Source organism: Crotalus tigris, unplaced genomic scaffold, assembly GCF_016545835.1.
Source record: "Crotalus tigris isolate CLP2741 ecotype Arizona unplaced genomic scaffold, ASM1654583v1 scf7180000024349.2157984, whole genome shotgun sequence".
In the NCBI taxonomy this organism is placed as follows: Eukaryota; Metazoa; Chordata; class Lepidosauria; order Squamata; family Viperidae; genus Crotalus; species Crotalus tigris.
In genome coordinates, this window is record NW_024100518.1 from 964,242 (window position 1) to 988,229 (window position 23,988).

The following is a 23,988-nucleotide window of genomic DNA, read 5'->3' on the forward strand; positions in this document are numbered from 1 at the left end:
TGATCCAATTTAAACTTTATTGGTAGCACCGCAGTAGCGCATGCACTCTCCAAGGCAACGGAACACCAGCACACGCGAATCTCTCTCTGCCTCGACTGGGGACGAGCGTGGAGCCGAGGTCGCGTCACTTCCTGTTTAGTTCCGGGGTTGGCCAATTACACGTCAAGCTAATTCGACTCCTACCGTACTCCTTTCTTTGGTGACAGGAGACGCCCGCCTTTTCCGGCCCCGTTGGGAGCCGCTCCTTCCGCAACATGGTGAGTTCCCATCTTGGGGGGCGGTTGAGGGCGTTGGACGCTGCGTGGCGAGTCGGTGTCAAACGTGGTGCAGCCGTGAGAAGGATGCTAGGAGGGGGACATTGACACCGGCTTCCCAGTTCTTGAAAGGGGGCGACGTCCCTGCAGCAGGGAAGGGTGGCTGTCAAGACTGAGACAGCTTTCCAAGGGGAAGATGCCAAGCTTTTTTGCACAGAAAGCTCCAAGTGTGCAGAAGGCAACTTCTTAATCTGCTACAACTGGGAGTCCCGTTTCATTTTAAAAGCGAAAATGTAGGTGGGATGCATGTAGCCCGCTTTATCAGATGTGTGGGGTTTCCCTGAGAAGAAGTGTGGTGCAGTGATTGGAGGGATGGCTTGGCTCAGACTACGGTAGATGGCCCGGAAGTGTTTAATTAGGAATTTGATCAATAAGTAGTTACAAGTAGTTGTTTTTAGTCACATGTCAAGAAAAAGATTTACTTGCTTCCCTTAGCATCGGTATCCTTATACCTCTATGGAAGAGCAAAAGTGTAACTTATTAGTGAATAAATAAGTACCTGAGGTCTCTGTTCAAGGGACAGGAGCAAACAATGAGCTTACTGCGTTGTCTGGGTTCAGATCCTTTTTCAGCCATAAAAATCCTAAGGTGTCTGATCTCAACCCAAGAAATGTTTTGGTGATCATAAAGCCGCCTAAGACTCTTGAGGTTCAGGAAATAAATAGGGTAAAAATGCAATGAGTGAATATTTTAAAGCTAGCTGGCAATACAGTGGATATAGAAAGTCTATCCAGCCCTGTTAAAATGCCAGGTTTTTGAGATATAAAAAACAAACCAAGATAAATCACTTCAGAATTTTTTCCACCTTTAATGTAACGTGTAAGCTTTCAATTGAAAAAACAAAATGAAACTTTTTAAGGGGGGAAAATAAAAAATACAATAATGTGTTTACATAAAGATGCACACTCTTAAACTAATACTTTGTTGAAGCACCTTTTGATTTTATGACATCATTCAGTCTTTTGGAATAGGGGCCTATCAGCATGGCACATCTTCCTTGGGAAACTTTGCCCACTCTTCCTTGCACATTGCAAGGGCATCTCTTGTGGACAGCCCTTTCCAGATCATCCCATAGATTTTAAATTGGATTTAGATCTGGGTTCTGGCTGAGCCATTCCAAACCTTTCATCATCTTTTGGTGAAGCCTTTCTTTTGGAGGCATGCTTTGGGTGTTGTGTTGAAAGTTGAAATGCCTTTTCATCTTCCGCATTTTAGCAGAAGCCTCAAGGTTTTGTGCTAACATTCTGATATTAGGAACTGTTCATAATTCCCTCCACCTTAATTAAAGGCCCAGTTCCAGCTGAAGAAAAGCCACCCTAAAGTATGATGCTGCCATCACCATGCTTCAATATGCGTATGGTGCACTTTTGGGGATGTGCAGTGTTGTTTTTCTGCCAAACATACTTTTTCAAATTATGGCTAAAAGGTTCAACACTGATCTCATAAGACCATAACACATTTTTCTCTCATGCTTTTGTTAGACTTGATGTAGGTTTTTGCAAAATGTAGCCAGGCTTGGATCTTTTTCTTTGTAAGAAAAGGCTTCCATCTTGCTGTCCTATCCCACAGCCTAGACATATGTAACCACAGGAGGTTGTTGTAACATGTAGTATACAACCAGTACTTGCCAGAAATTCCTGCAACTCCTTTAATATTGCTGTAGTCCTCTTGGCAACCTCTCAGAAGAGTTTTCTTGTTTTTTTAATCAATTTAATCAATTTTGGAGGTCCATACAGTTCTTGGTAATGTCACCGATGGGCCATATTTTCTGCACTTGTCTTCATTGTGTTTCATGGTATATCCAATGCTTTGGAATTTTTTTGTACCATTCTTCTGAAATGAGATCCCTTTATACTTTGTAAGTTCTTTACAGACCATGGCTTTTGCTGTAAGTCAGGAGTCTTTTGCTGTAAGTCAGGAGTCTTCAAACTTGGCCCTTTTATGACTTGTGGACTTCAACTCCCAGAATTAATTCTGGGAGTTGAAGTCCACAAATCATAAAAGGGCCAAGTTTGAAGACCCCTGCTGTGAGAGGTAACTGAGTAAATATCAGAAAAATCTTACTAGTACAGCTGAACCTTATATGAGCTTGATCAAAGTTACCTTAATTGATGGCAGGTGTGTACTGACTACTATTTATCATTAGTTTGAATGTGACTGGTTAATTCTGAACACAGCTACTTATAAGAGGGTATGCACACTTATGCAGCCCCATTAATCTAGTATTTATTATTTCTTCCCCCCCCCAAAAAAAGATGTCAGTTTGTTTTTCATTTGAATTGTAGAGCTTATGTGTTGCATTAAAGGTGGAAAAATTCTGAAGTGATTTATCTTGGGGTGTTTTTTTTTACATCTCAAAAACCTGGCATTTTAATAAGGGTAAGGCACACTTTTTATATAGGGTGTATATATTAGTGGATTAACCTTCAGTGAATGTTTTGTTACTTTTTAAAAGTTAGCAAGCACGGAAATGTTTATTGTGATAGATTGCATGTAGAAATCAAGTTCATGACTTGGAATGTTAGAAAAGAATAGAAAATTTAGTAAACAACTTTTGGTACCTTGTTTGTAGGGAACAATATATTTGTTTCGCAAATCACAGCGGTCTCTTCTTGGCAAGTTAACACAGGAAATTAGAACAGTAGCTGCTGATAGAAGGGTAAGTGTTTTCATTTACTGGCAAGAAAACATTTTAATTCATAGATACTTATTTTTTTAAAGAGTCTTATATATATGTATACAGAATCAGTGACTCTGATTTGTTCCTCAATCACTTTTATCCTATTTCATGTTCCAATTACTCCCCCATACTTTCCTTATATTTGTTTCTTTGTTATTGCTAAACTTTTTAATTTATTCTTATAAATTGCATAACTCTAACTTCTATGTTATGAGATGCATCTAACATACTATTATTAAGCAATATTGCAGGATAGAGAGATTGAAATATGCTTAATATCTATAAGTATGCCTTTGACATGGAAGTGGGTTTTGCTGATGGGAAGCATGTTGAGATTTTATTCTTATTTTCTGGAATTTTCTAATATGATTTAATTGTGTTTTCATTATGTTTATAATATTTTATAGTTATTCCTTTTAGCCCTGTTGAATGTTATGTGCTGATGAGAAGGTAAAATGTCAGTCTGACAAATAAACAAATGGGGAAAAAGTTCCAGTTAGTATTTTCTCTATTAGTTGTGAATATCTGAGATTTAGCTTTTTCTATTTGTTATATCATTTAGGTTATATCTATGTGGGTGTGTTTTTGACTTTTAGACATTTCCTTGTCAATAGCGCAGCTGTCAACTTGTATTTGTTTTATTTTTATTGAGTTTGCTTAACAAATACAGTAGTATTCTGTGCCAAAGAACTCTGTGTAGTGCTGAAGAGAAAAAGCTGTTGCACTTAATTGTACAGGTAGCCCCTGACTTGTTCATTTAGTGACTGTTTGGAGCTATAATAGCACTAAAATAAAGTGACTTACGGCCAGTCCTCACACTTATAGCCATCTCAGCATCCATATGGTCACAAGATCAAAATGTGGGTGCTTGGCAACGCATGTATTTACAGTATCCTAAGGTCATGTGATTTCCAATTATGACCTTCCTAGTAGGCTTCCAACAGTCCAAGTCAATGGGGGAAGCTGGATTCATTAAACTGTAGTGATTCAGTTAACTGTGGCAAAAAAGGTTTTAAAATTGGGTAAAACTCACTTAACAATCACCTTGCTTAGCAAGCGATATTCTGGTTCCAATAGTCATAAATTGAGGACTACTTGTCGTTCAATAAATCACTATTTGAAAAATTATGAATACATTGATCCTACATTGATTATGCTCTGGCATTCTTTCTTCAGCAAAGAGATTAAAGCCATGGGAAATGTGAGCTTAATGTTCAATATTTTATCTGAGGATTATAGAGTTTTTTTCCCCAATAATACCTACTTTATTAAAATTGTTTCCACTGTTGTTATTTACAGTCATGGAAGATCTTGTTGTTTGGTGCAATAAATATAACATGCACTGCGTTCCTGCTTATGTGGTGTAGTTCTACAAACAGCATAGGTATGTTATCCTTTTAATGAGATGATTGTAGATATACAAAAGTGGTTTAATATTGACAAAAAATGGTTATATTTGTGAGTGTCATTGATTCCCCTTATTTTTTTACTGTTTTCTGTTCCTAAAGTCATTCTTGTCACTGATTTGATTATTTCTTTATTCAAATTGTAAACAGCTATTAAGATGAAGCAAAATTAATTCTACTAAATGTAAAACTCTGCTTACATTTATTGATATTTACAATTCTATTAAATGGATGCACATGCATTATGATGACATTGTTTCTAAAATGTCTAAGAATTGAAACAAATATTGCAACCACCGATAGCCCTTGCATAATGACTGCAATTTGGAACTGGAACTTCCATCTCTAAATCATGTGTTTATAAGACGCAATGTGATTTATGCCTGCATTGCTTATGATGGCAATCCTTGCAGTCCCCGTTGCCATTGTTAAGTCAGGATCATGAGTCATTAAATGAGCATCTCTTCACAAAATCCTGCTGGCTTTTAACAACCAGTGAGTGTTAAAGCTGGCAGGAAATTGCAATTCCCAGATAGCTTGCAAGCAGACTGGCAGGCAGGAAGTGGCTGCTAATGCATGGGGAAAGATGTGTGAATGGCTAGAGAAGCAATTATGCCATTCACAATAACACCTGCAAATTCCCACACAAAATTCACAAAACAACTCCAACCCTCTGATGGATTCCACCCTACAAAAAAAGGCCTAGAGGCCTAAACAACTTCCTTGATGTGTTTTGTGATTTATTTGGTAGATGCATGTTTATTACATAGAAAATTGCATAAAGCCCAACAATTGTTTATTAAAAGCAACAGTACCTTTATTTACTTAAAGGCAGGTAAACTAAAATATTTTCACCATTTGTTCATGTGACAGTAAAATGGTCATCTTCTTTCCACAGCTTTAACGGCATATACCTATCTAACAATCTTTGATCTTTTCAGGTATGTTCCCTTTTTAAATTTCTGAGTTAATTTTGTAACACTTGTGAAAAAATCTATGGGTTATGGTAAAAAGTTTTTAATATTCCCTAATAAATCCTGTTTCTGTTAGTAGGCAAGATGTAGTGCCATTTATATCTACTCAAAATTAAATTAAATCCCATTTATATCTACTCAAAATTAAATCCCATGGAATTAAGTGGAAAGGATTGCCAGATATGTGATATAGGATTGCAGCCTAAGTGACTTTTCATTGCATAGGAGACAAGTCCATAAAAACTGTTCCCATTGTTTTCTAATGTCACACACAGCTCAGAAATAGACATTTTCCAAATGAGATTTAAGCATGCTTAAGTCCCATTATGACAGCAGTATATATTTTCTTGCATTACGTTCTAAAAGTACCATTACTTTTTGCAACTGAGATGAGATTTACCTTAAAACTTTTCCATTTTATTCAGTCCTAAACAATAGCAGTGTCAATATTGATGATGCCAGCAGGACAGGACAGGACAGGACAGGTGTCACTTTCAGGACAGGAGATCATCTTACTTTCAGCCAAATCTAGTCAGTAGTAATAGGAACCCTGCAAGTGGGATATTAATGAATAACATTGATGTCTTTAATCCCACTGTTGTTTTCTGTGCAACTTGATGGTAAAACTATTTGCTTTTTAAATAAATGACAAGCCTTTAAATATCCCTTATTTAATGTAGGCCAGGTCAGGAAACCACTGGATATTTACTAGTTCTAGAAACCACTGGAACTCTACTGTATTACTATAAGGTATAATAACAGAAACAAATATTCAGTTTTCATATACTGACCTCCCTTTCAGTAGGCTGTTAAACTAAGGATTTATTTTGTTATTTGCCATTCATCAATATGTTAAATGACAATTGAATTTTGAAATGCTGAATTTATTTTATGTAATTTTTCATAGCTAGATTTCTCTTAATTTTCATTCCCTTTTTTATTTAGCTTAATAACATGCTTAATAAGTTATTGGGTAATGATGAAGAAACCAAGTTCCTCTTATTCATTTGGGTAAGTTGGATAATTAGTATTTGTTGGTTTTTTGAAAATATTATTTTACTATGAAATAAATACGTTATTAATTTATTAAATCAATGTTTGTTTAAATGAGATTTTATAAGTTGAAGAAAATTGTAATGTGCACGTTAAAAGTGCACATATGTAATGTTTAATTCTATGCTGAATTGTGTCCAAGAAATTAGAGGATGCTAATTTGAAATATGCATACTACATTCATTTGATTGAATATGAAACTACTAACCAGAAATCACCAGTCTCTGGTTGATAGAACCGATCAGACTTTGTGGAGTTTTATGATAGTCTCTGGGCCTTTACATGGTTTTACTCTCTTTATGGAAGTAACTCATTCTTGTCACATAATTTTGTACGCCGCCCTGAGTCCTTTGGGATTGGGCTGCATATAAATAAAATTAAATAAATAAATAAATAAGGGAAAAAGTGCATTTTAAATTTTCGAGAATTGAAATTTCATTTTACATCTCTCAGTGGAAGTGTTTAATGTAATCTGTATTTTTGAAATCTCTGATGTCTTGGGGTTCAAACTCTGTAGCTAAATTATCTGGAAAAGATAATCAAGCAACAAATCAGCGAACACCTAGAGGCAAATAAAGTCATTACCAAAAGCCAAGATGGCTTTGTCAAAAACAGACCATGCCAGACAAATTTTATTGCATTCTTTGACCAGGTGACAAAATTAGTGGACCAGAGGAATGCTGTGGATATAATTTACTTGGACTTCAGTAAGGCATTTGATAAAATAGACCACAACCTACTACTTGGTAAGATAGAAAAATGTGGGTTAGACAGAATCACCACCAGATGGATTCGTAGCTGGCTGACCGGCCGTACTCAGCATGTGGTCCTCAATGGAACTGCATCTATATGGAGGAAAGTGTGTGGTGGGGTCCCCAGGGTTCTTTTCTTCAACATCTTCATCAATGATTTGGATGAGGGGATAGATGGGGAACTCATCAAATTCGCAGACGACACCAAGCTGGCAGGAATAGCCAACACTCCAGAAGACAAGCTTAAGATACAGGAGGATCTTGACAGACTTGAACACTGGGCGTTATCTAACAAAATGAAATTCAATGGTGGAAAAAAGTAAGGTTCTACATTTAGGCAAGTAAAACTAAATGCACAGGTATAGTATAGGTCAGGGATAGGCAACCTTGGCTCTTTTAGGACTTGTGGACTTCAACTCCCAGAGTCCTAAAAGAGCCAAGGTTGCCTACCGCCGGTATAGGTGGTACCTTGCTCAATAGTAGTAACTGCGAGAGGGATCTTGGAATCCTAGTGGACAATCACTTAAATATGAGCCAGTAGAGTGCTGCAGCTGCCAAAAAAGCCAACACCGTGCTACGCTGCATTAACAGAGGGATAGAATCAAGATCACGTGAAGTGTTAATACCTCTTTACAATGCCCTGGTAAGGACACACTTGGAATACTGCATTCAGTTTTGGTCATCACGATGTAAAAAAGATGTTGAGACTCTAGAAAGAGTACAGAGAAGAGCAACAATGATGATTAGGGGACCAGAGGCTAAAACATATAAGGAACTATTGCTGGAATTGGGCATGTCTAATTTAATGAAGAGAAGGACAAGGGGTGGCATGATAGCAGTGTCCCAATATTTCAGGGGCTCCACAAAGAAGAGGGAATCAAACTATTCTCCAAGGTGCCTGAAGGAAGGACAAGAAACAACAGATGGAAACTAACCAAAGAGAGAAGCAACCTAGAACTAAGGAGAAATTTCCTATCAGTTAGAACAATTAATTGAAGCTCTAATATGTACATTTCTGTTTCAATTAGGAATAGTAAAACTGGTGTCTATAGGCCCTCTCCTTTTATCTGTCATAACAAGATTTTATAACCTTCTCTTGTCATACAAATGTATTATGCAAGCTACTTATATGAATTAAATTTACCTTATAAAATATAACAAGAATAACAACAATATAAATACCAAATTGCAACAAACAAAAGAAATATGTCCATACTGTTGCTGAGATAACTGTATGGGCACCTTTGTGAAGGTCACAAGAGATGAGCGAAAGCTAAGTTAACACTTTGTCTCTTATTTAGCCTTTGCAAATTCATTATGAACAGATAGCAGAGAATACATAGTTTATCATCAACAAGAGTAGCATAAAATAGTCCTATCTGCCACAAAGCTAAAATTAAGCTATCCAAACTTTAGGGTGCTCAACGTGGTTTTTTTGGAATTTACATATAAAATCAGAACTGTTCATCAGTGGTGCTCCCTGATTGCTAGGTGGCATGAATTAAAACATGGAACTTAATAGAATGGAATAATTCCAAAATACATGGAAATTATCCAGCTTCCCAAATTATCTGGCCTGCCATTAACATACTGCTAACATTAAGAATGTTTTTAATAAAAAGACAATAAGAGCAAAAGTAAATAACATGTTAATTTTCTAAGCTTCTAATACTTTCTTGTACCCATCCCAATTAGTGCATTTTACTTTCTGATTAATCTTTTTATTTGTACTGATTTTTAAATGCTTAATTTTCCAAACTGCAGATTTGAGAGATTTGAAGTCCTAGCAGTATTTGCTTCTACGGTTCTTGCACAACTTGGAGCACTCTTTATACTTAAAGAAAGGTAGGAATGTCCCTTCCTTATGCTTATATGTACTCAGAGCTTTTTTTCTCATAAAACGCCCAGAACGGAGTTCCAGCACCTTTTTTGGATGGAATCTTGTGGGGTAGGCAAGGCAGGTTGTATGACGGGTGTGAATTCCGGCACCTTTTTTTTTTTTTTTTTGAAAAAAAGCACTGTATGTACCTGTTTAATCATTGTCAAAGATAACAATATTTCCAGTGCTAGAACACTTATTTTAAAAACCAGCAGTTCCAAAGGATAGCGTGATGTTTTATCTGCCGTGAATCTTATAGACTTGCTGGTGCATGCAGGATTATATATGTGACTAACAGATTTCTAAATAGAAATAAGTGTTGATTGTAAAGATAACATTCTTGTGTTTTTCAGTGCTCAACGATTTCTTGAACAACCAGAGATTCATACGTAAGCATTTATAATTAAATAACAGTAAATATTACTATAAAGTTTGCATAATTAATAAGGCCATTAGTACATTACCTTATTCTTTAAAGCAGAAAACTGAAAATGATATTACGCTGTCAAGACTTTCAGGTCAGTGGCAAAAATCCACTTGAATTTGATGAACTATTTAATACAAATGAATTTTATAGAGAGATAACTTTAAATCATACACACAATGAATTGGGCAGAAGTCTTTTTAAAAGGTTATGTCTGATGTATATAATAATAATAGTAGTAGTAGTAGTAGTAGTAGTAGTAGTCAATTGCAAAAGGCGGCCTTACTAGGAACTGCTTCCATCCTGCGACGATACCTGTAATACCATCAAACATCTACATCTGCCTATCCCAGGTCCTGGGTAAGGACTCGATAGATAGACAAAATGCCAAATCCAGTCTCAACATCTGGCTGACTGTGCGATGATCCATAATAATAATAATAATAACAATAACAATAATAATAATAATAACAATAATAAAGTTGGAAGGGACCTTGGAGGTCATCTAGTCCAGGAAACCCTACACCATTTCAGACAAATGGCTGTCCAGTCTCTTCTTAAAAACTTCCAGTGTTGGAGCATTCACCACTTCTAGTTGTTCCACTGGTTAATTGTTCTAACTGTCAGGAAGTTTCTCCTTAGTTCTAGGTTGTTTCTCTCCTTGATTAGTTTCCATCCGTTGCTTCTTGTCCTGCCTTCAGGCGCCTTGGAAAATAGCTTGACTCCCTCTTCTTTGTGGCAGCCCCTGAGATATTGGAATACTGCTATCATGTCCCCCCTCGTCCTTCTCTTCATTAAACTAGACAGCCTTTCCTTATATACTTTGGTCTCCAGTCCCCTAATCATCTTTGTTGCTCTTCTCTGTACTCTTTCTAGAGTCTCAACATCTTTTTTACATTGTGGTGACCAAAACTGGATGCAGTATTCCAAGTGTGGCCTTACCAAGGCATTGTAAAGTGGTATTAATATTTCACGTGATCTTGATTCTATCCCTCTGTTAATGCAGTCCAGCACTGTGTTGGCCTTTTTGGCAGCTGCAGCACTCTGCTGGCTCATATTTAAGTGATTGTCCACTAGGATTCCGAGGTCCCTCTCACAGTTACTACTAATGAGCAAGGTACCCCCATACTATACCTGTACATTTGGTTTTTCTTGCCTAAATGTAGAATCTTACTTTTTTCACCATTGAATTTCATTTTGTTAGATAGTGCCCAGTGTTCAAGTCTGTCCAGATCCTCCTGTATCCTAAGCTTGTCTTCTGGAGTGTTGGCTGTTCCTGCCAGCATGGTGTCATCTGCAAATTTGATGATTTCCCCATCTATTTAAGTTTTTACTATTTAATAATAACAGTTTAAATTTAATGTATATGTAACCCTCGTTATCTGTAATTTCACCTATAGTTTTGGGTTCCATGGCTACTACAAGAAATGTAACATTTTTCTTTTATTTGTTTGAAAGTTGTGAGGGTTTGGATGGGAGACAACTCGTTAAATTTGAATCCTAGTAAGACAGAGTTACTGTTTGTCCATCAAAGTGCTCTGGAAGCTCCAGTATATCTCTTGAGGAGCCCACAAATTGAGCTCCTACTTAATCAACAAGTAGAAATCACAGACAGTAGAACCCTTGGCCAACTTCGGCTAGCGTGCCAATTGGAGCTCTACCTGTTTACTTAAATTACTGCCACACACTCTATGTGGCATTTGGAAGCTTCAGTTGGCCAAAAATGCAGTGGCCTGTGGACTATTTTACACTTGCCAGTGGGACTATATTACATCTGTGCTACAGACCCTGCATTGTCTTCCCATCGGGCTTTTGTTGCAATTTAAAGTATTGATGTTAAGATAGAAAGGCCTCTATGACTTGGCCCCAAGTTACATTCTTGTTCACTCATTAGAATGGGGTTTGCTTATTTAGTCTTTAGAATCCCATCAGTAAGTGCTTCCCCGTTTTCAACAGGGGCTAAGATGCTGCTTTTCCATGAAAGTATCATCCCCTCTAGAATGACTTCCCACTGCCATGTAGGCTGACTCCAACTTTGGCTGCCATCCAGAAGCAGTTGAAAAATGATCTCTTCTGAAGGGCTATTGAAATTTGAGGTCTAGTTTTTGGGTTTTATAGTTTTTGTAAGTTGCAGGGTTTTTATGATTGTAACTGGACCCATGGATGTTTTTTATTTATTTATTTATTAAATTTGTATACCACCCATCACATCTCAGTGACTCTAGGGGGCTTACAGCAGGGATCCCCCCCAATCCCTGGGCTGCAGCCCATTTGAAACTGGCTGTGCAAGTGGCAGGTGAACGTGCGTACGAAGCTCCATTTGCGTGAATGGCAAGTGCTGCAGCTTGTGTAAATGGAATTGCGCACGCTCACACATGTGCCTGCCATTCACACAGAACCATTCCCTCTCCTCACCTCACCCCTGCCGGTCTGCCAAACTGGAAAGGTTGGGGACCGCTGGTTTACAGCAAATTAAAAAGACAAGTAAAGATTAAGATAGATTAAAGACTAAAAACCAACAGAACAGGTGACATGAGGGTGGGCATTTCTCTATTAAAGGCTCATGCATTCTCATAAAACCTCTGAAAGTCCTGTACAGAAATGTAATAAATGTAATAAATAAATATGTAGTTTATTTCTCTCTCAGCTAATAAGTTTCTCTATTTACATAAGAGTTGTATATAACAGCAAATCAGGTTAACTTTAAAAAAAAATACTGTAGCTAAATGGAGCTTAATGGCAATGAAGAATAATTAGCCTAACTATTCTTTGTACCTGATGATATACTATATTGATAAAGATTTTTTTTTTTTTAGGGGTCGATTGCTGGTTGGTACCTTTGCGGCACTCACTTTCAACTTGTTTACAATGCTTTCGATTAAGAATAAACCATTTGCTTATGTGTCTGAAGGTACATAATGAAAATTTTGAAAAGAAAATATATATATTTAATTTAATAAAAGCTGAAAAAATGATATATTAATTAGTAGCCAAATGATATTTGTTGTCGCTAAACCTACAACTTCGATCCCTTAAATCTTTGATAACACATAGAAGGACTAAGAAGAAACTAGATGTGTAGCCGAGGCTTCCTCATTTTCAATGCTTTAGAAAATGTGAAAAAGGGTGGCAGCATTTCCTATATGGAACAGTTTCTGTTTTTATGTTCCCCAACTGCACTGCAGATGATAACTCCCTGCCTGGGGATCTCTGCGCTGCTGGACTTTCTCTTTTGATGGACTTGATTTTGGAAACTGTCTTATCTAGATGATCTGGCTTCATGTAAAAAAACATGGTTATGTTTATGCTGAACTGTGCAACTGACTTTGGACTTCTACATCTGCGTATCTGAAATGTTAAGAGTTGCAAGATCTGGACGGGCCCGCAAGCCCTCCACCCCAAAGCGTGGCTGATTCTAAGAGAGAGAAAAGCTAACAAGAGAAAGTACAGGTACTCCTTGACTTCTGATCACAATTTCAGTTGTTAGGCATCGAGGTTGTTAAATGAGCTCATTTTATGACCTTTTCTGCCATGGTTCTTAAGAGAATCACTGCAGTTGTTAAGTGAATCACACAGCTGTTAAGTGAACCCAGCTTCCCCCACTGATTTGCTTCTCAGAGGCCAGCTGGGAAAGTGACATATAGTGATCACGTGATCCTTGGATACTGCAACCATCGTAACTATATGCTGGTTGCCAAGTGCCTGAATTTTGATCATGTGACCATGGGGATGCTGCAATGGTCAGAAGCGCAAGGATTGGTCATAAGTCACTTTTCAGTGCTGTTGTAACTTCGGACAGTTGTTAAATGGATGATTGTAGGTTGAGGACTACCTGTAATTTTGGCTTGTTGCCCTAATCGGTGTAATCTTCTTTCAGTCCTTAATGCAATTTATGCAAATTCTTTAAAAGAAAAAAAAATGATGGAGAACTTTTAGGAGCCTCATGTGCCCTTTCATGTCCCATCCCAAATTCTTTCTGACCTAAGGGTGCACTATTCAAATTCTTCAGGGTCTTGTGTTTAATCGTAATGTAACTCAAATGTGTGATTTGGATGGCAGCTTAGTCTTGCAATAGTATCTACAAATAATCCTTGACTTTCAGGTTCTAATAATCTTACTCAATTGTGCTTGTGATTTTGGTTAACAGTATTTTGAAAATATAATAACCATGCTGGCATTATAATTGAATAAAGTCATTTATGTCTTTATTTTTAATGCAGTTTGACTATAATATAAAACTGCTTTCAATTAGTAGAATAATATGTTGTTCACTTAATTTAAATTTACCTTTAGGCTGATTTTAAAGGTAGAACTTCCTTTAAATATACACTGAAGTAAAACAATAATCAGAAAAGGAATTCCATTTACCCAGTGCTCCAAGAAATAATTTTTTTTAAAAAGTCAATGAATTCTTAGAGGGTTGTTGTTGGCTTTTTTTTTATGGTGGGGAGGTAATTTGTTAGTGAAGTAAAATTTTCAGTTAGATAAACTCTTGGCCTGCAATTAAACTTGATACAGATTTGAGCAGGATCATATTAGACTTAAGATATTTTGAATGTTATGTTAATAATGAACTATCACACTTCTTTCTGCAGCTGCAAGTACAAGTTGGCTTCAGGAACATGTCGCAGATCTCACTATGAGGTAAATAAAAAGAAAGACGTTCTAAATCAGAGTGTGCAATCTTCTTTGCCGTGATGGGTATATTTCAAATTTTGAGATTGGGGTACAGGTGTTCTCCGTAGGCAGGAGAGACTTTTTTATGAACAAAATGGGTCCATTGTTAAAACACCCATCAGATAGATGAATGATGAGGTAGTTCCTTGTCATAGTTTAAAAGTGATCATTCTGAAACTTTAGGATACTTGTTTTCAATCTTGGCAACTCTAAGATGGGTGGACATCAACTTCCAGAATTCCACCCTGAGCATTCTTGCCAAGTTTGAAAAACATTGCTGTAGGACTTTATGTAGCCTCAAACTTCTTTTTTTCTGCTTCTTATGGTGTAAAGCAGAGGTAAAATAACAACTGCTTTTCCACAGGCTAAGGGGAAAAAATCAAAATCCTGGTTCAGTCCATGAATACAACATTGTTCATTCCGGGTTTCCCAGTATTGAAGTGTTGGCTCCTCATGCCTCCAAATTCAAGGTGTGGTACTTAGGTTATCCATACCTCTTTTATCTGCTAGATACTTTATCCCACTACCAGCTTATCTTACCATAGTGTTTATTTTTGCAGATGAGTTTGGTTTTAAAGAAAATCTGGGTTGAAGCTACTCACTATTTTTATTTTCTCAGAATGCTTATAGGCAGGGCTTTTTTTGTCATAGAATGCCCAGAACGGAGTTCCGGCACCTTTTTTAGATGAAACCTTGTAGGGTAGGCAAGGTGTGTTGTATGACATGTGAGAGTTCCGGCACCTTTTTTTTTTTCCTTCAAAAAAAGCACTGCTTATAGGTGCTCTAAAGCCATTGTGATGTGAATATGATGCTAGAGGGTGGTGCTTACTTTAAAGCATGTCAACTGCTCCCCAAAAAATTGAACATATTTCTAAGAATGAGTTGTTAAGCAGAGATGGTGTTTAGAAGGTGACTCTTCATGTACATGTGCATTGGCAATATTAGTTTAGAAACCTAATGTGTTTGCATGGCCAATTGTTCTAGATCAGTAGTTCTCAACCTTTTTAATGCCGCGACCCCCAACCAGTCGTAAGTCGAGGACTACTCAACCGGTCGTAAGTCGAGGACTACTCAACTGGTGCAGCACCGTTTGCAGAATGGGACTTTTGGCAGGCTCAGCAGGGCAGAGACAGCCTGGACAATTCCTATTGGCTTTTGAAAGCCAATAGAATTAGACTCTATTCAAGAGAGTCTATTCTATTGGCTTTCAAAAGCCAATAGAATAAAAAGGAGTAGCACAGCTAAGGAAAAGGGGAAAAAAATGGCGGACTGCGTTGTTTGGCGACCCCCCGTGAAATGGTAGTTCGACCCCAAATGGGGTCCCGACCCACAGGTTGAGAACCACTGTTCTAGATACTAGCTTGATCTTTGAAAGAGAGATTCCTGGTATGTGTTTTAAGCAATAATAAATTTAAAATACTCAGAAAAAAAGCAAACACATTTTTTTTAATGGTTCTTTCTTATGCTCAATTCCTGTAGTTCCCTGAAAATAGTTTGAAGGTTTCTGTTTCTCAGCAACTTTGTGTTGTGACATAGACATAGACAAGCAACCCAAGTCTTGGCTGTGAGCCACCATGCCATTTTTTTGATTTGCTGCCATCACCAAATACATATTGTTGGGAGTTACTGTGGCAATTTGATCTATTGAAATGGCATCTTCCTGTCTTTTTTGTTCATAATCACTTTCTCACAGAAGGGCGTTGATTTGTATTTTTTAAACTTTTCTTTGGAGGGATGGCTAGATAATTTTTGTTGAATATAAAGAAGGTTGATAAATTGTTGTAATCAAAGTCACAGCACAAGAATATGAAAATAATTGAGTTTGCCAAAAGAATATTAGATTAAATTTTGTTCTTTTGTTGGGAGATGGCATGTTCCTTCCCACCCATTTATGAGTTAATATGAAAGTCTTAAGGTATAAAATCAAATAGTACCGAATTTCCTTACAGCTATGTTCCTGTTATCTGATAATATAACATTGGGTATGCAGTCTTAATAAATGTTTCTTGAAAAAGACTGTATCACAATCCAATATACAGGTAGTCCTCAACTTACAACCACAACTGAGCCAAAAATATATGTTGTTAAGTGGGAAATTTGTTAAGTGAGTTTTGCCCCATTTTATGTCTTGCCACTTTAGTTGAGTGAATCACAGCCGTTGTTAAATTAGTAACATGGTTGCTAAGTGAACCTGGTTTCCCCATTGACTTTGCTGGTCAGAAGGTCATAAAAGTGGGTCACATGACTCCGGGACCCTGCAACTGTCATAAATGTGAGTTGGTTGTCAAGTATCCGAATGCAAATCACGTGACATTGGAGATGCTACAATGGTCACAACTGTGAAAAATGGTCATAAGTCACTTTTTTCCTTGGCGTAACTTCGGTCACTAAATGAACTGTTGTAAGTCGAGGGCTACCTGTACTAATAAAAACTTTTAAAATACACAGACAGACATGCAGAATGCCTAAAACTGTTCTTAATGTTCAGATAGGATTATAGGGGGGAAGATTGTCTTTAAGATAACCTAACATAAATTGGGCACAGATTTAACAATTAATACAAACCTTGGTTGAAGTTGGTCAGACACTAATAGCAGTAGATCAATAGATCAGATCTTTAGTATTTGAATATTATGTAGAGTACTAAAAAAAAAATCCTGGAATAAGACAATGGAAAAAATACTATTTTAAATATTGGCATACACTTGTAGTGATGAGGAATTGAATTTGATTATATGGATTCAAACTGTTTTTTTAACTTAGCTCTAGATTGTCTTCTCTTCCAACAGCATTCTAAAATTTCAGATGAAGATTTCTATTACTTGTTTTTTGCGTCATAGTTATCCCATTGATAGATTTCAGAGAGCAACTATAAGAGCTTCTGCCATATGGATAATAAGAGCGTGCTACCTCTCAGCTTTCTCTTTATTCACTAACTGATCTTTATTGTTATTTTTAGCTTGTGCGGTATCATTCCTGGACTGAGTAGCATCTTTCTTCCACGTATGAATCCATTCATCTTGATTGATCTTGCTGGGGCTTTAGCTCTTTGTATTACATACATGCTAATCGAGATTAAGTAAGTAGTCTTGGATGGAATGATAATATTTAATAGGCATTTGGTACTGAAAACAGGAATGCCTATAATGTTATATTTTTCTCTTTCAGTAATTATTTTGCAGTTGATACAGCTTCTGCAGTAGCTATTGCTTTGATGACATTTGGTACTATGTATCCCATGAGTGTCTACAGTGGAAAGGTATTGCTTCAGGTAAGACAAGGAGTTAAGACCTTTGTACTAACAGAGAGTATTGAGTTACTGAGGTCAGCAAAACAACCACAATAATTTATTCTGCAAAAATTTAAGTATTATTCTTTAATGACAGAACTTGCTTTATGAACCCTTTCTTGACAATTTGTTATTTAAAAATAAGAGGCTAAGAGCAACTTTACCCTTTATTCCAGCGACCGCTAAATAGCTTTCTTTCTACAATGTAACTTCTAACTTTACATGTAGTACTAATTATCCATTTATTATCTTATTTTCGGGGCTTGGTAGTATGGATAACTTTTTGTGGCTTTCAGTAGCTGTCAGTGTAGAATTGGTTAACTGGAAAGCTAACTTGTATATCCTTTGCAAGAAGGGGATGGAAGGTTTTCCTAGTAAGAAGAGCTGGAGTTAGAAGTTGATAGGAGAAAAAGAAAGATAGCAGACAGGGATGGCTCTATTTGAAGAGAGATTGATTCTTCTGCTTTCTGAGGGAACAGACAGTAACATTAGCTAATTTAGAATGGACTCTCTGAATACCTAGAGTCTAGGCCACTGTGCTTATTTGTACTATAGGTTGCATGTGTACAGTTTATTCTCTCAGTTTATTCTCAGTAGTTTGGATTAATATCAACATCTTATATGTAATTAGAACGATAGGTCTGTGCCCAGAATCTCCTTCTTGAGGGCTGATGCTTTAATTACATCACCTCCTTTGTCTTGTTATCAGGTTGTTCTGCAGTAACGATATTCTTGAACATTAGAAAAGTATTATCCAGACTCAAAGATTGGGGGAAGGCTAATTTCCAACTATCACAAATGATGGCAACTGATCCTGGAGCAGGAAACTGGGTACTCTATCAGGGCACTCTTTAGAGAAGTTGGATGGCAGCTGGCATCAGAAAGGGCCTAGGTTTGTCAGGAAGCTAAAAGAATAGGTGGACTATGAGAATGGATAGGGTTTACTCTACTATAGATGCCAATAACAAAAATGGCTAAATCTCTAGATCAGTGTTTCTCAACCTTGACAATTTTAAGGCATGTGGACTTCAACTCCCAGAATTCCACAGCCAGCATTGCTGGCTGTGGAATTCTGGGAGTTGAAGTCCATATGCCTTAAAATTGTCAAGGTTGAGATACACTGCTCTAGATAAATTCACAGTTAAATAGGTAGATGGCTCATAGTGTTGTTAGATTTTTTAAAAAAAAAATAAATACCAGGACTTTGCTACAAAAGAACAAATTGTCAAGCACTAACATTGTGATTTAGTATGTCTATATTCAAATGCAGAAAGGATGCTGTTTATGTGAACTCACCCATTCAGCAAAACGTTTAGAAAATCATATTTGAACAATGTGTCTTTCTTTCAAAAAACACTCAGAGTGTAGTCAGATGTATTCCTTAGTTAATTGCTCATACTTTAACAGGATCCTAATTTCTAATTATGCGATGGCTGAATAAATTACATTATGAAAATGTAAACTTTTTTTTAGACGACACCACCTCATGTGATTGGACAGCTAGATAAACTTATACGAGAGGTAAGTTGATATAAAATGTTTCATATCTATGTAACGATCAGAACTATTCTTTCAATTGTCTACACTCAGAGTGAGGTTTCTGCGCTCCCAGAGATAGAATCTGAGAGTGCCTTTAGGCAGAATCCTTTTTACTTTAATTGTTGTTGTGACATGTTGAAACGTTTCTCTTACTTGGCTGAAAAATTTTATGGGATTGCTGGAAAGGACCTGTAAATAACCTTTAAATCCCTTCATAGCTTGGGGCCAGGTTACCTAAGTCTTCTCCCAGTTGTTTGTATCTGCCCAGTTTCATCAGGCAAGTTGGACACGCTTCAAGATCTATCAGCCAAGGAATGTCATCTCTGGGAACCAGGGGACATGCCTTCTCTGCCATAGCCCTTGCCCTCTGGAATATTCTCCCTTCATAGTTCAGGATAACCACAACCCTGTTGGCCTTTTGCAAGATCGTGAAGACTTAGTTGTGTGAGTGTGTTAAGGGCCCCAGTTGCTGGCTTTATTAACATCGATAGCAACATTTTTACTTGGTGCCATATACCGTATATGCCGGCGTATAAGGTGACTTCTGCGAGGGCTGAAATCGGTGCCAAAGACGGGGGTCGTCTTATACGCCGAGTCGTCTTATACGCCGGAAATACTGGTAGTTTCTGGCGTATAAGACAACATTCTAGGAATGTGGCTCGGCGATAAAGACGGGGGTCGTCTTATACGCTGGGTCGCCTTGTACGCCGGCATATACAGTATATTTATTTGGTACTGTTTACATGGTTTTGGTTGTTTTTATGTTTTGTAAAACATCATGCAATGTTTTATTGCCAAGAGTCACTTGCTGAGATGGATGACTATAGAAATCAAATAAATAAATTGTGGAACACCTCTAATGGTAATCTAAACATGCCTTCTTGTTTATAAAATATGCTAGATCTGTTTGATTAAACTATTACAGTCATATTATTACTATATACAGTTTCTTTCTATTCTTGAACCAGGTTTCTACTTTGGATGGAGTTCTAGAAGTTCGGAATGAACACTTCTGGACATTGGGATTTGGTTCATTGGTATGTATTTATCCAGTCTAATGACTTTTTTCTTTAAAAAGCAAGTATGGATAACATAATGAAGAAATACATTCTAATACTTTCTCATCTAGGGATTGCACGATGTTCTAAGTTATTTCAGAAGTATGTTTCTTATTGTGCATTTGCCCCAGTCTTATCAGTTTTATATGTCACAGACTGATGAGCATTTCTTAATTTGTCTTCTAGGCTGGATCAGTTCATGTGAGAATTCGAAGAGATGCCAATGAACAGATGGTACTTGCACATGTGACAAATCGGCTAAATGCATTAGTATCTATTTTGACTGTTCAAATTTTCAAAGATGACTGGATTAGGCCTACTTTGGCCACTGGACCTATTGGGAACAATATGCTGAACGTTTCAGATCATTACATTATTCCAATGCCACCTCTAAAATCAGCAGAAAATTCTGACCTTGCTACATCCACTCCAACTAAACCAAACAGTCCACCTCCAGAATTTGCTTTTAACACACCAGGTAAAAATATGAACCCTATCATTCTCATGAACACTCAGGCAAGGCCCTATGGATTGAACTTCAATCATGGAACTGTACCTTACAGCAGTGTCTTCACTCAAGGTTTTGGATTGCCAGGAACGGGAGTAACCCAGGGATTCAGGACTGGCTTCATCAGTGTTCCCCAGAGATATGGAACTGGCACTCAAGGTCAATTAAGACCCTAATAAACTGTTTCTATATTTATTGTTTGTAATTACTTCAATTATTTTATTGCTCATTTTTCTACAAGACTGGAAACTAATATCAGAAGTTTTCAAAATCATGAAAACGTGCATTCATGGATTGACTTAATTTTTGAGGGTTATCCATTTCTGACTGTAAAGCATAGCTTTATAAAAAGTTATTGCAACTGCATATATTGCTGGTCTTGTAAATAATTTCAGTATAGTATGTGAAAGGAACTCCAGAAAATAACAGTTTTGCAAAGTGTCTATTAACAAAATTATTTTCTTAAAAGTTTGTCTTTGATGTAATCATACAATCATTTTTAAAAGTTATACTTTCTGAACAATGGAAAAATGATTATTTGTTAAGTTTAGCAAGCGCTCCTGAAATTCAGTTTGATATTAAAATGCTTATGGGTAATCTTGTTTGAGGAGTGCAGAGGAGAACTCAATGAAATATGACAGTGTGGGAAGACAAGGTGATCCAGCTACCCGTAACCGATTATTAAGAATATTATGCCCAATACATGTCTCTCATGCAGAGTTACTTTTCTGAAAGAAAAATGGCATCAGAGATTTTAAACAGGAACTTGTGGACTTTAGGGACAGGTTTCTCCCCTCCTCCAAGTGCATAGGCCTCAGGGAAAAAGCTATCTTGGGCACCTGAAGAGCTGAAAATTCCAGAGAGAGACCTATATCTGTGGTAGAGACCCAAAGAGAGGTTAATTACAGAGGAGAGAAATGGAATTAAGAGCAGAAATGGCAATTAGGAAACGGTGAAGCAAGGAAGGTTCTGTCTTTATCTCCATCATCTCCATATCAACATAAATTTCAGGCTGAGGAGAACTGCTGCAGGTGGACCAAAGGAAAACAGCATTTGGATTTTCGGAAAGCTGATGAAGGAAATGCTGAAAAATACAGCCCAGAACTGTTGAGCAGTAAAAGTGGTCTGATTTTGTTACGATCCTGAAATAATCTACAATAGGATGGGTTTGTTGATCTAGCAGACTGTTGTAGTTATTTCAGCATTCAACATTCAGCATTTATTCTTTACAGCCTGATTGAAAGATAGCTTCATTTTAAGCCCTCCTTCTCCTTGATTTTGTGATCCAGAGCTTCTATAGCCTGTGCTGCTATTCTTGGTGCATACATAGGACCTAGAACAAAAACACTTCACTTGGTTACATAAAATATAATACAGGGCTTTTCAGGCCTACTGCTAGGGAAGGGATTGAAAAGAATTTGAAAATCCATGCTCTGTAAGTTTTCCCCACCTTGTTAAAACTCATTCTAGGTAAATGGCAGCAAAAGGTGTCACACAGGAGATCTAGTTCATATTTAATTAGCCCATCTGCTTTCCACCAAGAGTGTCAGGTTGAATATGTTTTGTTCTGGTAATAAGCATTTGTGAGTGATGAAGTTGTATACCTACTACTTGCATTGTGTGTCGTAATTGGTTTTCCCTAGTGACCTCTTCCATTTTAATAAAATAAAGGATAGAATGGCTGGTTTGGGACTAATAAAGGTTTCCACTGTGGGAAATCAGAATTGACTAACTTTTTAAACAGCGTGCTTTGGGGAACCCCATTTCTACAATAGTAGTGTGGAATTGCTGCCATTCATCTCTTTTTTTTCCAATAAAAAAGGTATCAGTTTACCCTGAGGTTTTCAGTGTGGGTATGATTACCTTCCCTAGATAGGTTTGTTATTCCTTTATGAACAAAAGTCCTTTGAAAACTCTTTGATCCATTTCCATTATTAAGTTATAAGAGATTATAGGCAATTTACCTATAGCAAATATAAAGTTATGGATAAATATACAGTGGTGCTTAAAAGTTTCTGTACCCTTCTGAATTATTAATATTGCTGCATAAATATGACCTAAACCATGATCTGTCCTCTGCACAAATCCTAAAACTGGATAAAGAACCAATTAAGAAGATAAGTAAAATAGTGTACTTGTTCATTTATTTATGAAAAGAATGTAAAACTATGGGTTTGTGTGTGACAAAAGCTTGTAAACCTCTAGATTTATCAATTCATTTGAAGGAGAAATTAGAATCCAGTGTTTCAATCAATTAGTTGAAATCAGGGTCAAGTGTGGAAGGTCCTGCCTTATGTAAAGAACAGAATTCTGGGTAGTCATATCAAAGTGACCTTCACAACACTGATATGTGAAAGTGTGTCATAGCTCAAATGCAGGAGAGTTTTGAGGACCTCAAAAAACAATTGTTGATGCTCAGAATAACATTTAAAGAACTAAATATCTCTCATTGGTGAATATCAATTTTCACAAGACCAACATCAGGACAACTCTGAAAAAATGAGTAAGGCAGAGTTGAAAGGAGAAAGCGACTCATCTTCCCCCCAAAAAGGATGTATTTTAAGGAGCAATGTTACATGCCTACTTATAATGGTACTTTCTTTTGGAGCTACTAATTAAATCAGGTTTAAAAAAAAAATGATGGTCACTGTTACCAAATACTATAAGAAGCTGATCAGTTCATTTTCAGTCAACATATCTTATGTTATATGCACTATAATCAATATTTTTTTAAAACCCTGTTTTTTATCTTGTCTGTAACAGTTTAACCATTCTCATATTGTATAGTCTAACAGCATTTAAATCTACTTATGATGCACAGGAATTATTTCTGTCCAAAATTTATATTTAAATATTGCTTCTATATGAATAGTTTCTCCTTCCCTAATATACAATTCTTAATCAGCTCATAAAATTTATAGAATTTCTTCTTTTCTATGCACTGGCCTCATTTTGTATATTTGATTTCCAATGTTCCCTGCCAGCTTTCAACAAGGAAACTCAATGGAGAAGCAGAGAGGGAGTCGCTCCCACTCCCACTGCTTCCTCCCCCCATTTTGTTTTTTTCTTTAGATAAGGAAATCTCTCCATGTCTAGTTTCAACCAACAACTCTCCCCCACCTTTTATAATGACTACTATAAGCACAGAAAGAACAGAATGTGATTGTAAAGGCATTGTTTTATGGATACTGTAGTTACTTTTTGTTCAACCATATATGTGCAGAATCTACCCCATTAACTATAGTGTGTTTATACTACCTTATATAACCACCCATCTTTATTGAATTCCTAGTATGTCAAAAAAGTTCTGGGAATGATAATGTTAAGCTGCTGACATAATCACATATTGCCTATCCTTATAAAAAAAAGTAGTTAGATGAACAATGCTCGTAGATAGAATGACAGCCTTGAACTCAAATGTATTAACTATCCATA

The 23,988-nt window shown here is 36.8% G+C and overlaps 1 protein-coding gene across 3 annotated transcripts; it reads left to right on the top strand.

The window, feature by feature from the left end:
• Positions 1-135: 135 nt before the first annotated feature.
• SLC30A6 (solute carrier family 30 member 6) lies at positions 136-23,485 on the top strand. Of its 3 annotated transcripts, none has more exons than XM_039327002.1 (14): positions 136-257; positions 2,887-2,973; positions 4,294-4,378; positions 5,299-5,341; positions 6,320-6,385; positions 8,944-9,024; positions 9,412-9,447; positions 12,299-12,393; positions 14,078-14,126; positions 17,119-17,238; positions 17,328-17,430; positions 18,922-18,969; positions 19,956-20,024; positions 20,232-23,485. In XM_039327002.1, exons 1-14 carry the CDS (start codon positions 255-257, stop codon positions 20,727-20,729), a joined length of 1,383 nt encoding a protein of 460 aa, XP_039182936.1. In that variant the 5' UTR covers positions 136-254; the 3' UTR covers positions 20,730-23,485. The 3 variants fall into 3 exon arrangements, with proteins under 3 accessions (XP_039182936.1, XP_039182937.1, XP_039182938.1); XM_039327003.1 differs by lacking the exon at positions 136-257 and adding an exon at positions 442-547 and having other exon boundaries at positions 20,232-20,729; XM_039327004.1 differs by lacking the exons at positions 136-257; positions 2,887-2,973; positions 4,294-4,378; ... (3 more) ...; positions 9,412-9,447; positions 12,299-12,393 and adding an exon at positions 12,798-12,932 and having other exon boundaries at positions 20,232-20,729.
• The last annotated feature ends 503 nt before the right edge of the window (positions 23,486-23,988 follow it).

Bases quoted from the DNA above. Each gene is read 5' to 3' on its own strand.
- SLC30A6 (XM_039327002.1), top strand. The intron at 2,974-4,293 runs GTAAGTGTTTTC...TGTTATTTACAG, and splicing joins CAGTAGCTGCTGATAGAAGG to TCATGGAAGATCTTGTTGTT. The intron at 6,386-8,943 runs GTAAGTTGGATA...TCCAAACTGCAG, and splicing joins AGTTCCTCTTATTCATTTGG to ATTTGAGAGATTTGAAGTCC.